At 40.1% G+C, this 15,023-nt stretch overlaps 1 protein-coding gene across 1 annotated transcript in view; it reads right to left on the reverse strand.

The window, feature by feature from the left end:
* The window catches only part of LOC119649990, a 53,890-nt gene extending 41,951 nt beyond the window's left edge, over positions 1 to 11,939 (reverse strand). Inside the window, exon 1 of the mRNA XM_038052445.1 lies at positions 11,251 to 11,939. Within this exon, the coding sequence (XP_037908373.1) occupies positions 11,251 to 11,404 (154 nt within the window). The 5' untranslated portion in view covers positions 11,405 to 11,939. The remainder of the gene's footprint in view (positions 1 to 11,250) is intronic.
* Positions 11,940 to 15,023: the final 3,084 nt, after the last annotated feature.

Below are 15,023 nucleotides of genomic sequence, written 5' to 3' on the forward strand. Positions count from 1 at the left end.
TGTGTCTCAATTCCTTCCACGACTTCCCGAGATGCCCATATTCTTCCACTACTGTTCTGAGCCAAGTGATTTTTGAGCGACCCATTAGTCGGAGATGAGAGAGTGGCTTCTATTCTATAGCATAGCTAAAATGGAAATTTCGTCCCTTCTTAATGTACGATCTATCCATTGCTACTTGCGCCTTCTGATCACAATGTTAACGAGCAACTGCCCTGTGAGCTGGTCAAGTTCTTTGTTTGAAATATTATCAGGCCAGCATATCACCCCTTGCACATCACAGGCAAATGTTGAAGAAGACTTGGAGCTAATAGTAAGAGTCACTTTTCATGTGATTCTCCCGGAGAGTAACACAGAGAGAAGTTTACCACAGACCAGTCTCAACTTGATATTGTGGTTAAGAAAACTGCGTTTCCGGATTTCAAAGAGGACAGCGAAAGCCGATCTAGCACTAATATCGCGTCAAACGATACCAAACTCGGTGCAACTGTCAGCAGAAATGACGATTCCCGGATATATAAGCCGATTAATGCCCCTCCAATGGGGAGAGTACGAAGACCCGTCAGACTGAGAACCTGAGGTTTTGTTGATGTTTATCTTCAACTCAAATCTACCTCACTCTCTTTTCAAATCCATTTGACCAGGTCAAGGTGTTGTGGCAAGATGTCATAATCCATTGAACTCCCTCACGTCCTCCGGACAAATCAGAATGAAGAATGTAACTTTTAGCAAAAAATAATGTCGACGACAAGATTCAAACCTGCGGACTCCGCTTTGGATCTCAAATTCCTCTAAGATTGTACCTTGATACAGAGCTTGATATTTTGCACAATCATGTGTTTCTCTGATAATAACTATTAGTTTCTCCGGAATTCTCCCTCTATGTAGAGTAAGCCGGATACATATCCTGTCTACACAGTTTACAAATTTCTAGAAGTCGGCGAAGATAAGGCGAAGAGAAAATCTGAACTCTGGACACTATCCCAGATCAGCAAGTTGTTGAAGTAGTCAATGCAGGAGGATCCATAGCGGAAATCGGACTGCTCGTTGTCGACCGAGCTATCGTGGTGTTCCTTAATGCATTGCAGGATTGTTTTAGTTATTATCATTGCAAGGTAGGGAGCACGCAGATATTGGTTGCCCTTTGTTGGTATCTTAACGATAATCCCCTTCTTCCATCCTCTCAGATTCCTAGGATTTACATACGAATTGGAGTAGGAAACCTGCAGTAACTATAGTGTATTTATGGCCAAGAGGATTTCTCTTCTGTTTGGGGGAACACCGCGCATCCGCATGTTAGAGTGACTAGCCATTTCATCCACAAGAGAAGTTACCTCAGCGGATGCGATATAGTTAACAATTGTGGTGAAGTGTCCTTTCTACTTCTCAGCTTCTTGTCATCGTGGATGAGAAGTCGACCGTTAGCGTCCCTCACAGTGCTATTGAAAGTTTGCCACAATAAGCAAGGTATTTTGTAATGCGGTAAAACCCTCCTGACCTCGTTGCGTTCTACGGCATTTTCCACTTCTCTAACCAGCGCAATAGCAAATTCCTTTTTGTCACTGCGCACACTACGCTGAATTTTCTGGGATTTGGCACAATGTCGTAGTTCAAGCGCATCGCACCACGTCCGCCATCCTTTGCAGCGCTCAATAGAACCTTCAACCACTTCCGTTCGTCTATCTGCTCCAACGGGGAATGAGCATTTTTGATGGCAGCTTAATGCTTATCGATATTTTCGGGCGGGTTACTTAGTGTATTTGCCGTAGGAGACTAAGTTAACTCTTTCATTGCCGAACGAAAAGAGGATCATACGAGTGGTCGATGTTGAACAGCGCCTCTCTTTTTACGCACATCCAGGAAACAACGCGTCAATCTTCTGTTGATGGCAAAGTGGTAAATCCGATTGGTCGAATGGCGTCGGTGAGTTGAAACCCAACCCTTGTTGGTTGAACAATGTGCTACCAATAACGAGGCGGTGAAAGCAGCTTTACATAGCTACATATCACAATATAATGTGATGATGGACTAGAATCTTTCAGTCAAAATCCTGTCAGAAATCGGCCGCCTGGTCAAGAGAGCATACCTTGCGAAAGCCGTCAGTAGTGATCTAACTCTAGATTTGCATCTTCTACCACTTGACTTCCCAGAATATAAACACGCGGTAGTATAAGAGAAGGAATTGCTCTCCTCGAGATCCTACCATCTCACTTTGCTTAGGCCTAGAATATTCAGTTTATATCACTGCAAATCTTGCTTGAAGGAAGCGAGCATTTTGGAGGCTCTTGATACCGTCAGCATTAAGTGTTTTTAGATCGAAAAACCAATTATTAGCCGTTTTCGATATCCAAAGGTTATACCCTCTTTCCGAACAATTAGTATATCTCCGTAGCATTTCTGCCGATTGATGTTACTTAACGTGAGCCCTGCAAGAGTAAATTTGTTGTTTTTGCTTGATCAAAGTAATTTTTACCAAGCTGTTGTGCAAATATTAAAGATAAATTTGGACCATGCTACGTCCTCAGGAGTCAAAGTTCAACTCAGGAATCAGAACAATGCATTTGGAGATCGATCCACTAATACACGGTGCTGCAAGTGCTGTTCCCCCCCCCCCATCTTAGCTCTTTGAAAAGCTTTAATTCGACCAAGGGTAATATATTATTCAAAAACGTTGCTCAGCAATAAATGGCTTACATTCTATTTCTTTGAGGAAAGTAACTATACAAGTATTATTTAAATACCATAAAGAGACAAATTGCCTACTGAAAGCAAACAAGAGCAGTCCAGATAAACCACTAAACAAGATTTGAAGGACCTTTCTTATGTAGCAAAAATTATGTATGCATCTAAGGTTACAGAAGTGAGTTCTCAGTGACTCAGAGTTACGACTCTATTGGCTTTGTGGTCCCAACCCACAAATACGGTACACCTACAGTCATAAATAATATAAATGCAATATAATGCTACAACTGGATTTGAATTACAAAAGTAGATGGTGGTTAACGCCAGTTATTCTTCGATTAGCTTAAGCATTTCAACTTTTCGACTAGTCACGCTGATACGTAAGACTCTCTCATGGTGGGTCTGAACTCTAGCAATTCGCCAGCTTTTTGATAGCGAACTTATTCACCATCAGTGGTAGTTGCACCTTTTACGCTTCTGTAATTACTTTTTCCAACCGGTTTCGTACTTCAATCAATCACTTTTCGACCCAGCAAAAGTTGCTTAGAATTGCAAAGTCTTCACGTCAGTGCATAGATGCATATGAAAAAAGTGCAGGTGCTGACAGGGCTTGTAGATAGATTCATTGTATTTTATAAATCCGTACTTTATTGCCTCACATAGGTAAGCCTCACCTGAGGCGGTTGAGCAATTTGATGGTGAACACAATTGCTTTTATTATTTGCTGAGTTTGCGTTTTTTCCATTGACAATATTAATGAATGAAATTGACGTATTTCGAAAGAGAGTTCAAATTGTCGTAGTGTAAAATACACTATGATTGTGCAAATTTACGTTGACCTATAAGGATTGGAAAACCCGTGAATTTTTTGTACAAGTTTAGGGTGTATTGACCAAACAGTTCGATTTGAATTTTTTTTTAATGGAAATGTGATGCCTGGGACATTTTTTGCATAGTATGGACTTTAAAACTTGAGTGGAACCCAGAGTAAACCGGTCGATCATGAATGCGAAAATATAATACTTCCGTTTTCTACTAAAATATTTAAAAAATAAATCAATAGATAATTACGTCACAATGGTGGTATAAACAAATAAGTTGAGTTCCACTCAGTTTGAGTTAATACAATTTTGCTATCTGCATCGTAGGGAATTTGAATTTAATGAACTACTTAAATCTAACCGACTTTTCAATAGAATTCGAAAATGAAGTAAGATGCTATTACTAACTTTAGTTTAAGGGAGATCAGTATGGTATGTACCCTAAGGGCTGGATTTTATCGGGAAGCATCTTCACGATTTTTCCAAACTTGTGGGTGGGATAGTTTCTGGGTATGAATCCTGTCTCAGTTCAAATTTGCGCTTTTCAACCCCTCATTCCCACCCTTTCGATGCGATCGATGTCAGCCGGTAAAACTGCAGGATTTTGAAGAAAATGTAGCGGCCAGGACACGGTCAGCATCAAAGACCGGGTCAGATATAAGCATATATTTCCTATCGATATGGTAGTGTGTACATAGATTGGTTCTGCAAGTCTAATTCAGAATTTTCCAAAATAATTTCAGACCTTTCCAAGTTAACTTCAGACCAGTTTCAGAATTTTCCTTTTGTAATTTAAATTTTTTTTTAATATTTTACTATACAATTTTATACCAACTTTTGTACCACTGGATAAGGATGGAGCTGGCATTTTTTGAAGAAAATCTGAGCAACCCATCGATTTTCTATCATTGTTTGTTTGAATGAACATGGTATTCGGTCTGAGAAAAATGCAATCACCTCAATTTTAGCTATATCTCATCATCTCTTCTGACTGAAATTTATTTCGCCTTACCTCACGTTAACTGCTTGCATTACTTTATTTTCTACTGAAGCTGTCTTTTCCCTAAAAGTTACTGAATTACTTAGTTCAGAAGGATGTAAGGAGTCGGCTCCCACTTTAGCTTTGAATCCAAAATGCGCATACTGCATTTTCAAAAAGCATGAAACGGCTAATAGCGTACTACGCGGGGTCAGTTCGTCGTAATCAGTTGCACTATTTTATTTTACCAAACGCCTGATCTGGAGTAGCCGCGAGGCTTTCAAATCACCATTCAACTTATCAAGCCACCGTTGTTTCGGCCGGCCTAATGGTCATTTACCATTGACTTTGATGTTCAGACCAATCTTGGCGAATGATTTCTCGTTAGCGCGAATTACGTCACCATACCATTGAAGACGCGACAGTGCTTATAACAAGAACAAAGAGGAGTGGCGAGAGGGCGCAGAGACAATGGTTGACAACTGGAAAAAATCAATCACATCAACAAAACTAACAACACCAACGATATCAACGATGCCAATCGGCAATAGTCAACATTATTGACGTTTTGTTGAAAACAAAATTTTATTAAAATCAATTTACTGTCTGTCTCTCTGTTTGTCTATCTATCTGTCATACGCATTTAGCTCAAAAACGACTGTTTCGATTGACACCAAATTTGGTGAAAAGGTGGGGGCAATGAACCCCCACTTATGTGGTGAATTACATTGTTGCATGTTGAACTTAAGCGGAGGTCCCGATATACTTAAAAGATGAATGCAATTTTTTTCACCGAATATGGCTACGTAGATATCGACTAGTAATTTTTAAAGCAGATATTAGCTTTAACATTGGTAACAAAGGCAAAGAGTCCGGAATCCCGAAAGGCTTAACTACTATAAGCATTCTCAGAAACTACCCAACCGAAAAAAATAATGGTGGTCCATGCACTTGGTATCTAAGCCAAAATACTCCCCGTTACGATATCTGCTCAAATAATTATAATATTATATTTTACTGTGGTCCCCCTTAAGTTCATTCTATATCCACGCAATTTTGCAGTGTGTCAGACTTTAGTAGCGAGCATCATACAGGAAAGTTTGGTGGAAATCCTACTATAATTAACAACCTTATAAGAGGTCAAAGTTTCCCCTTCCACATCAAATTACTACTCCCTAAGAGATAAAATGTCAGCACCACATCGAATTGAATATCGGATATATTCAACGTACATGCACTACAAGCTATGTATAATTGGAACCATCGTGTACCCAGATATTCTTACACAGAATATCATCAAAACCTTTCATACCTAAAGCACCGAGCTTCTGGTTTCCGACTTGTTAAAATTATTGACAGTATACCGTGTCTAACGGTGTCCGCGACTAAAATGGTGAATCTTATCATAAATCCCTTTGCAGGAAGCGGGAAGTTACAGTGGCCTCCTCTCTTGGCCTTTGACTAGCCTCAATGGCGAAGAGGTCTGAAAACGGGCGTAAAAAATGACGATACATGAGCTTTATGATACCTTCTGCTTAGGAAAAAGTATTGACGAAGCCGTCAACAAGTTAACGGCGCAAAATATTTAACTAGAGAGGAACGCGCCAGCGGAGTGTCTGGAAGAACGGTCAATAGGAGTTAAAGAAAAAGTTCAGCCTGGCGGATAGAGAACAACGAACCGATAATAGAAGACGTGCAGAAAAGGAGGGAGATCTGAATCACAGGTTGCACGAAGAGGAATCCCGCGGGATTGTAAACAAGCAAAAGAAAGAGCAGCAAATATAGCAACTAGAGCTAGGCTGGACAATGGCGGTGATGGTTTCGTCAGAGTTCTTTCTGTGACAATAATCGGCCTACACCATATAGGATGATTTATTCTCCTTTTTGGGAGAAACTCACATCTTTAGAGGACTAGATGCGCAATGCGGAAGGACGAGTCTTATTTAAAGCTAATTTTATTGCCAGGCTCTTTAAGTTGAACATGGCTCAACCAGACTCTCGGTGAACGTGAATCTTTGAAATGCACATCAGGACGGACTGATTGCCTCACACATTAGTAGCAATAATGCCGTAAACATTACTTGTTGCAAAAGCATTCCCCTTTGTAGGGAAACAGTGATCGCCAGTGAAAGAGTAAATGGCTTCTGATCACCAATATATTTCCATAGAAACAGCAGTCTTCGCTGATTTATTATTGGACTTGGTGATGGGCCCTGTAATAGCACGTAATGAGCCATCACCTAAGATAAGGCCGTAACAAGGGAAGTCGACCGTGTACTGGTAAATATTTGATATTGAAAATTCACGATGGTTTTTCCTTTGAATTCGGTGGATCATATATTGCGCGAGAGGTAACCCTCAGATCCACAAAAGACACCCAAAAACTCGACCCTCACTGATTACTCCGTTCCATGAAAGCAGCTAAAATGGAAGAAATAGTCTAGGCAGTTTTTCCTGTCCATCACGCGCGAGCCAACGCCATTAATAAGAACTCTTCACAGTAAGGGAACCTGAAGAATCGGTGTTGTCCATGAAGGATAAAAAGGCACCAGAATCAATGGCATCCCCACTGATGTGTTGAAGCTTGTATTTATACATTAGTCGAAAGTGATAGTCCGCGGCTTCAATGTTTGTTTGGTAGCAAGTGTTTTCCTCCTCGTTGGAAGATTGCGAGGTTGGTGCTTATAAGGAAAGGCAAAGGAAATTCTAATTTGTCATCATTGACTACCCTCTCAATATGTTAGATACAGTGGCATTGCTGCTTCAGAAGCGCATTAACCCAAGACTCGGAGACACAATTCGTCCTGCGTGAAACTTGTCGATAAAACCGTATGGTTTTAGGGAGGGTTTATCCACAATTGATTCGATTGGAAAAGAGATCTCTTTCAGTGGAGATGAAACACACAGGTTTCATTGTAGATAAATAGTGCTCCTGGTAACACCGAACCTAAGGAACGAATATCGAAGCGAGGTGCCATATTCTTAAGACACTGAGAAGTAGGATATTGAGGGACTATTTAAGGGCCCGCTGGTTACTGTATAAGCTCCGGGAATGGATTGCTACAAATTGAGATTTATTTATTTCTTTATTTAATTTTAAGGGCAATACACACAAAAGTAAATTGCAACTTTTGTATTCTCCTCAGTGGGAGGAGCAAGCAAGTTGCTTAATTTATGCCTACAGGTGTAAAAAATCAAGCTCTGGGACGTTATAGGACTAATATAATCTCGACATATGAGAGTGAAACTAGCCAACAAGCTGTGCGAAAAGAACGTAAAAAATGTAAGCATATGCATAACTGTCAATTATATCAAGGAAGATTTGGAGTCATTGTAGGTAGGGAAGGTTGAGAGTATGAATCGTGGAGAATAGTCCACAAGGAGAAATTTTTTCTCTAAAAGAGGGATCGCGTAAAGTTTCATTGTGCAGCTTCAAGGGTGGCGCAGTAAAAGCCGCGAAAGGAGACCAAACTGAAAAGCAATATTCAAGGAAGTCTTTAATATGAGAGTTGAAAAGTGCTGGACTGAAGTAAAGTCGGAGAAGGAACATAGTAGGATATCAAATACTTTGCTAATGTCAACGAATCAAAGCGAAGTTTGTTATCGAAGGTTACACCAAGGTTCTGAAAGGAGATCAGAAATTATTAGCATTGCCTTCTCAAAGAGTAGGAAAAGGATGCTGGGATGAGTTTAAGCGAGTAATACATTAAGGGGCATTTACTGATATTTAGTTCCAGCTTGCTCACTGAACACCAACGCGTCAAAGTTTCTAGATTAAATTGCAAGGGAGCACAGATGGAAGGTCATCATTAAAAAATAGGAACAGTAGTGAGCCTTAGAGAACACCATTATATGGAGAGAAGGAAAAAGATGGGGAACTATGTAAAGACACTACGCGGTTAGATAGATTGGAAGCGAGCCATGAGAGTAAATGTTGAGCGGAGAGAGTTTGTCAAGAAGAATATTGAATTTGACGAAATGAAAGATTTTAGAGTAATCGGTGTAAAGAATGTGTACTCCATGCCGTGAATTAAGAGATTTAACAACAAATCTGGTAAAATCGAAGTTTTACGCAGTACATCTACATCAGAAAGCCATACTGCTCTTTCACTGTGAGGTGTTCAAAGTCCGCGTCAACCAACCGTTGAAGTATCTACCTATTATGGATTTAGAAGCAGGGGGGGGGGGGATGTGAGATAGGACGGTGGTTCAGTAGAGTTTGCGTTTTTGAGGGTGCAGATAATAAGGATCTCTTTTTAAAGATCAGGAATGTAGCATTCTGTTAGACTTTGATTAAAAATTATACACATACGGGAGTGAGATGTATGGCTTGCAGTAAACTAGCAAGGAGTGAGAAAACCTTAGAGAAACGTAGAGGGCGCATGGGTCGAAGTAGTTTACATGGAAAGGAAGTAAGAGCAGGGTAAGTAACAGGATTGCTAGAGTGTGCGAGTTAAGTGAAACAAACTGGCACAAAGTAGCACTGAAAAAGGATACATTTTGTGTCCGAAGTACGTGTTTGTGAAAGGAACTATTTTTATGCAACCTGATGTAAGAAAGTTTCCCGAAGCTATCTCGAAACGAATAAACGAGCCACTAGACTTGGACATCTATAAAAGCGGGCTATTCCAAAGCGGACCGCTACCCGGTAATAATAACTAACATAACATAACATAACCGAAACCCATTAGGCCTTAAGTACAAGTTCCTCATTAAAAAAAATTGGTCCTAACTGATTACCCTGCTCCATGGAAACAGGTAACGTGCACTTAGAAAAGACGCAGAGGGTGCATGGGTCGAAGAGGTTCACACGGAAGGGAGCAAGAGCATGATAGGTAACGGGATTGCTGTGGGAAGTTACCAGTAGAGCTAGTAAAATTGATAGCTGGATTGATGCATGTTGAATCATACCTGGTCAGCTATGCGGGTGATGTTATGATGTAAGACGCTGCATATTCGCTCAAACAAGAGCAATGTTCACTGGAATGGTGATGCAGAAAGTTATCAGATGTATGACAGCGTAGGAATTTTCCCATGCACTGGAGGAGACTGAAATAGTCGTTTTAACCGAAGAAAGGATTTCCACAGTCCTTTCTAAGCAAGTTGGTGAGGCTCCGGCCCAGTTAAAGCTTTCAGTGAGATTCCTCGGCATAATGGTAGATTCGCAGTACCGCGACCAAGGCTGGAGCTTGAATAATTACAACGGGCCGATTAATGTCGAGGGCACCGCATCCGGTGTGACCATAATTCAGTCCGTTCTTCTCGATGGCTCTGAAGTGTGAGCTGCCGTCGTTAATAAGCAGATGGGCCTCTGCACGCAGGTTCAGCGGTAGAGACTTTAGCGAGTAGCGTACGTACACTGCACTGTCTTAGGGCTAGGTGTGGTGATGAAAGCAGGAGTCAATTTGATCAGTCTGCACGCTGGAGAATTAGGTTCTCTACACCATGGAAAAGCAACGAGGATAAAAAAGCAATAATTCGTGCTGAGAGGGTTTGCACCATTAGCACATGGCGACTATCTTGGTAGTGTGAATCTAGGGATTGATTGACATGCGATTTTGGTTTAGCCGAAGGCACGGTTACATTAATTATTACGCTTGTTTTTGGTTTTAGCTACACAGAGAGATGAAAGTCGCTCGACAGTATTCACTGAAAGGACTGGTTGACGAAGCCTCCCACACTTTCTTTGCCGGAAGAGGTCCTTCCAAACACACGATCTGGTTCTTGAGGCAAAAAGATGGAGTTATATAAATAGGAGTAGTGGCAACAGCTTCAAGGTAGTGCCCTTGAAGCAACAGGGGAGTATGTTAGCAGATAGTATGTTCCAGAAGAAGAGTTCAGCACTTTGTTCTTAAAAATGTACAACATTGTCAACTTGATGTTAGCGTTGAAACGTAGTTGCTGCTTTAAATTTGCGAACTGTTTATCGGAGCCCGACTCCCCTGCATGCCATCTATAAATCTTTGGTATTCGGTCAATGAACAAAGAAAAGGAAGATACAACGACTTATACGCTGTGGATCTTTTATAATTCGATAGTTTTACCTCTTTGTTTTCATGGTTACTCCCAAAGTCAGTGAGAGTGTGAATAGGTGTCATCCAGAAAAACAGACCAAAAATGATCATGAGTGGTCAAGAATTCAAATTAGGCTACTATACTCGGACGTACATGCTACATTTTAATGAATCTGTTATTTGCTTGAATCCGCATTTATTTATGAAACTGCTACTTGTGAAATTTCGAGATTATGACTGAGTAATATTGTGGAATTTATTATTTTTAACTCTTGCATAGATAACAACTGCATAGAGAAAAGGAAAATGCTAATGTACTTTGATAATCTAAAAGATTAGAATATACTCAAGTGAAAACTAAAAGTTACCCCTCAAGCACTTTGACTTTTTTGTTGATATTTGGTGCACGGAGTTTGTGATTGCCTACTGTTTGGTACGTAAACAATATTCACTACTTTAAGTGAAATAACAACACGCTTAATGCACTCATTGCTGCAAAAGAGTGTTTTTATGTCGAAGATTGTTTACTATCCAAAGAGGTTAATGACAACATATATGTATTAAAGTCCAATTAAACCCGGACGCCTTCGTTTTCATTTCCATAAACTTTCGCAGTGAAAGTTTCATGAAAGCGATTTGATTAAAATCAACACCAATTGTTACATAATAATGCATAGTAGTGGTGTTGAGCTACACTAAATTGATATACGTTTGATCAGTGAATTCAGAAATACTATAGATCTTCTAGAATATTTACCTTCTTCAATATCTAACTCCGGCTGGGCGTCTCTCAATGTTGTAGGGTTTTTCGAAGCGGTCGTCCGTATATTGGCATATCCAAAGTAGTCTCCAAACATGATCAGGGCAAAAGCTGTTAGCAGCATTATTCGAAATCGCCAAACACCTTCCATTGCCTTTTTGTTTTAGCCACTAACGAAAAGTATACACACAATAAACAAACCACCTGTCCTTGAACCTAGACTGACACCTTAAAAGGTAAGAACACTCTTTTCAACACCAAACGAAAAGCCTATTTTCGGAAAAACAACTCTCGCTCCGACTATGGAATTTAGAGATATCAATTAAGGCTTCAAACTCACGTAACACCAACGATTTTATTCGAATTCGAATCACATTCACTTTCACCTTCGATGCTTTACAACGGACGCGGTTGCACCGAAAAGATACCCATAACACGTGGGCCACTCGATTAAAATGTTGTTGCTCAATATGAAATGTTACCGATGATGATTTAAAATCGCGGTTCAACGTAGTGTTCGCAATGTTTACCTGTTGAAGCCACGATCTCATATGACTTTCGCGGTTCGCGATCGTGCTAACAAATTCAGAAATCGTGAGAGTTACTTACCTGGCCGTAAGCTACCTCAGAGATACTTGTGCAGCAACCGCGGAATACCCCGACGAGCTCCACGATTTGAATAATTAACATTTGCTTGACTATGTATGCTTACCTGGGCAGTGATTAGACTGTTACTGGAGTTAAGTAACAAACTTACTTCAGAGGTACAACATATGCAGATGAATTCACACTTGATGATGTTTTTTTTACCGCGACTTAGATTTTTAATGATCGTTGAAAACAATTTCCTGTTCCGGTTAGAATAGAAGTGGTTATTTCCATTAGTTGAGTTCTGAACCCGATTTCAAGGACAGAAATAGATCTAAGCCCCTGGCATATGTGATAGCAAAATATAACAAAATTCGAATTTTTCTTTTCATTGTTAAGATACAAAGTATGGGATTTAAGTAAGGTATCCGGAAGTAATCAGACAAAGGTTTTTCAAACCTCTTCTACCAAATCTTTCTTCGACAATAAACTGAAATCGCAAACGAATGATTAGCAACCTCTGATGAAAGATACTTATCTCCTGCAAAGATATAGAGAGTGACAGTGGAGCCAGAAACACTTCGTTGAGACATGGTACTCCAGAAACATTGAAAATATGGAGGCTATACTGTGGGCAGCTTTCGTGAAAGTTGGCGACAAGGACTTGACTGATGTTTACCCGTTCGGGGTTATTTTTTGCAACGAAATCTGATTAATTAATGTTCTTTGTGATAAGACTAACAAAGTAGAACCAGCTGGTTTTAAGTTTCTTGTTTATATTCTATGGTTTGTTCCCAGAGAAACTCGTACGCTAGTTTTTGAAAAGCTTCGATGATTTAATAACCAATTCAAGTTTACCACTCCAACTGATAGTTTTTTGCTTGATCTTCATACGTTCTAAAGTTCAAATTTAAATGTGGAATTCATCCAAAGTATCAGTCAGAATCAGTAATACTTGTTTATGTCTTTAACCTTCGTTCTAAGATCATTAGCATTCCCAACTATTCGGCATAGCATGACAGCCTTGCATTGGATATCTACATAAACGTAATTCAACTCCAACCATTGAGCACATAACATGCAAATAGCAGTACATTTATGCCTTCATTAACTCACTTTAGGTCATGGAATTAATGGTTTGTTTGTTGTCTGTAGTCATAGTCAAAGCAAAGGTACTTCTACCATTATTTAAAAATATAACTACATGTCTTCCTGCTGTAGCTTTAACATGAATAAAAATGTAGCTATGATTTTGTTATGGCTATTTCTTATAACGATAGAAAGCATTAACATGATATTTAGTTATTACCATCTTTTATGTGGCATTTTGCCCCGGATTTCCGGGAAATGTTTCATTAGATTCTATTGGTACGAGCGATCACCATATCATATTAGGAAAACTACCTGAAAGTTGCAGTGCTTGTCGTAATATTTGTTGCCTTTTTCGAACACTCTGTTTAATGACCCCAGTGTTATGCAACACAGATTGTCTGATGGTTTCATAAATGTAAAATTTGACGAACCCGTGATCTCATTATTGGGACAACTGAATAGTACGCTCTGCTTATTGTTGTAATTTGCCCCTCGCCATGAGTCTTTGGTTTAGCTCGGATTATGAGTTCACGTTTATTCTGAACCTTGACCCGATCTATTTTACTACTACTCAGAACAATGTAAAATAACGAAGGGGTTGTATTCACCTGTTCGTACCGGTACACAATTGCCAACAAAGGGGGCTGAGATTACAGCTCTCTCAGCCCTCTTTGTTGGCAATTGTGTACCGGTACGAACAGGTGAAACATCCAAAGGCACCTATTGATATAGGCTTGCCTTCAGTTTTGCTACGCAGTTCGTGAAAGTGGGTCGAGTCCTTGGAACTTCGGTCCCTGTCACGCCATTAACAAAAATTCTATGCCTTTAATCTCCGGTATATGGGTGTAGATCGATACGGGTATTATATATAGCCAAGAATATACTCCAGTTTCGCAAATCAATGTAGTATTCGCACCTACAAAAATCATGGTGCCTAACAATTCAACTCGCTAACCTAGATGCCGCAATCGTCAACCCTAATTGGCCTCTACAAATCGCCTGCCAAAGGGACTTTCGACTGTGGAAAATATTGATTAGCTCTCGGACACCGTAAAAAATCTTGAAGACACATACTCTCACTTTCACCTTCTAACATGGTTAGTGTAACGTTATCAGCGCGCTGAATGCCACTTCGACAGAGGACCAAGTTGATTTGCGATTCTCATTGATCACACTGATCTTTAGAGTTGGTCCTGATTTAACATCTAATTGACCCCTCCCTAATATTCAATTGACACCCTAGCTGAACTCAATCTGCAGGAGGGTACTTCAGGGGTAGAATCACGATGTCATTAGACACTCACATTAATTTCAACTAATCCTTCATATCCACATATGCATCAGTTCGTTTCGTAAAATAACTGAAACTTTACTCCATGTTTGACAGAATTACTCAGCCAAATGATATGATCGATATAAATCCCTATGTCGAGTATAGCGCACCAACCACACGAACGCACCATCCCAGTCAAATTCTGACAATGTTCTTCAACCCTCCCCCGAATTCTCCGAGAGATTTGCACCCCTCTTCCACTGCTTTCCGCCCCGTAGTTCTAAGGTCACCCCCTAGCGGCCATTCTAAGAAAGTGGGCGGAATACGGAATAACTAACCATGGTCCGTTCTCTCAATGTGTGACCTACACATGGCCACTTCTGCTTTCTCATTTACATCTCCGCGGAGATCTGCTCTACTACTGCTCTACTACTATCGTCTCAGGTCAGAATATTCGGATGATACTTCGCAAACATGAATCGGTAAAAGTTGAATAGTCACTTGCTATCTACTACTCCCATATAGTATGATTCGGTGAGAGTTAAAATATATAATCAGCGTGGTCGAGGTGCTTAAGAAAAAGTTATTCAACTCCTCGATATACTCAAACCAAGGCAGCAAGAAGAACATCATCGATAACAAGAAGAAATGATATCGGTGTGTCTATAAAACTTCGACGACATTGGTGCAGCATGTGACATTTTGCGCCATCATATATCGCTCTGGTAATAGCTATTACTTTTTCCGTAATGCCCCTCTTGCATAGAACACTCCAGGTACATTCTCTATTAACATCTCACCATCATTAACGGCGCAA

Source organism: Hermetia illucens, chromosome 2 (genome assembly GCF_905115235.1).
Source record: "Hermetia illucens chromosome 2, iHerIll2.2.curated.20191125, whole genome shotgun sequence".
Lineage (NCBI taxonomy): Eukaryota > Metazoa > Arthropoda > Insecta > Diptera > Stratiomyidae > Hermetia > Hermetia illucens.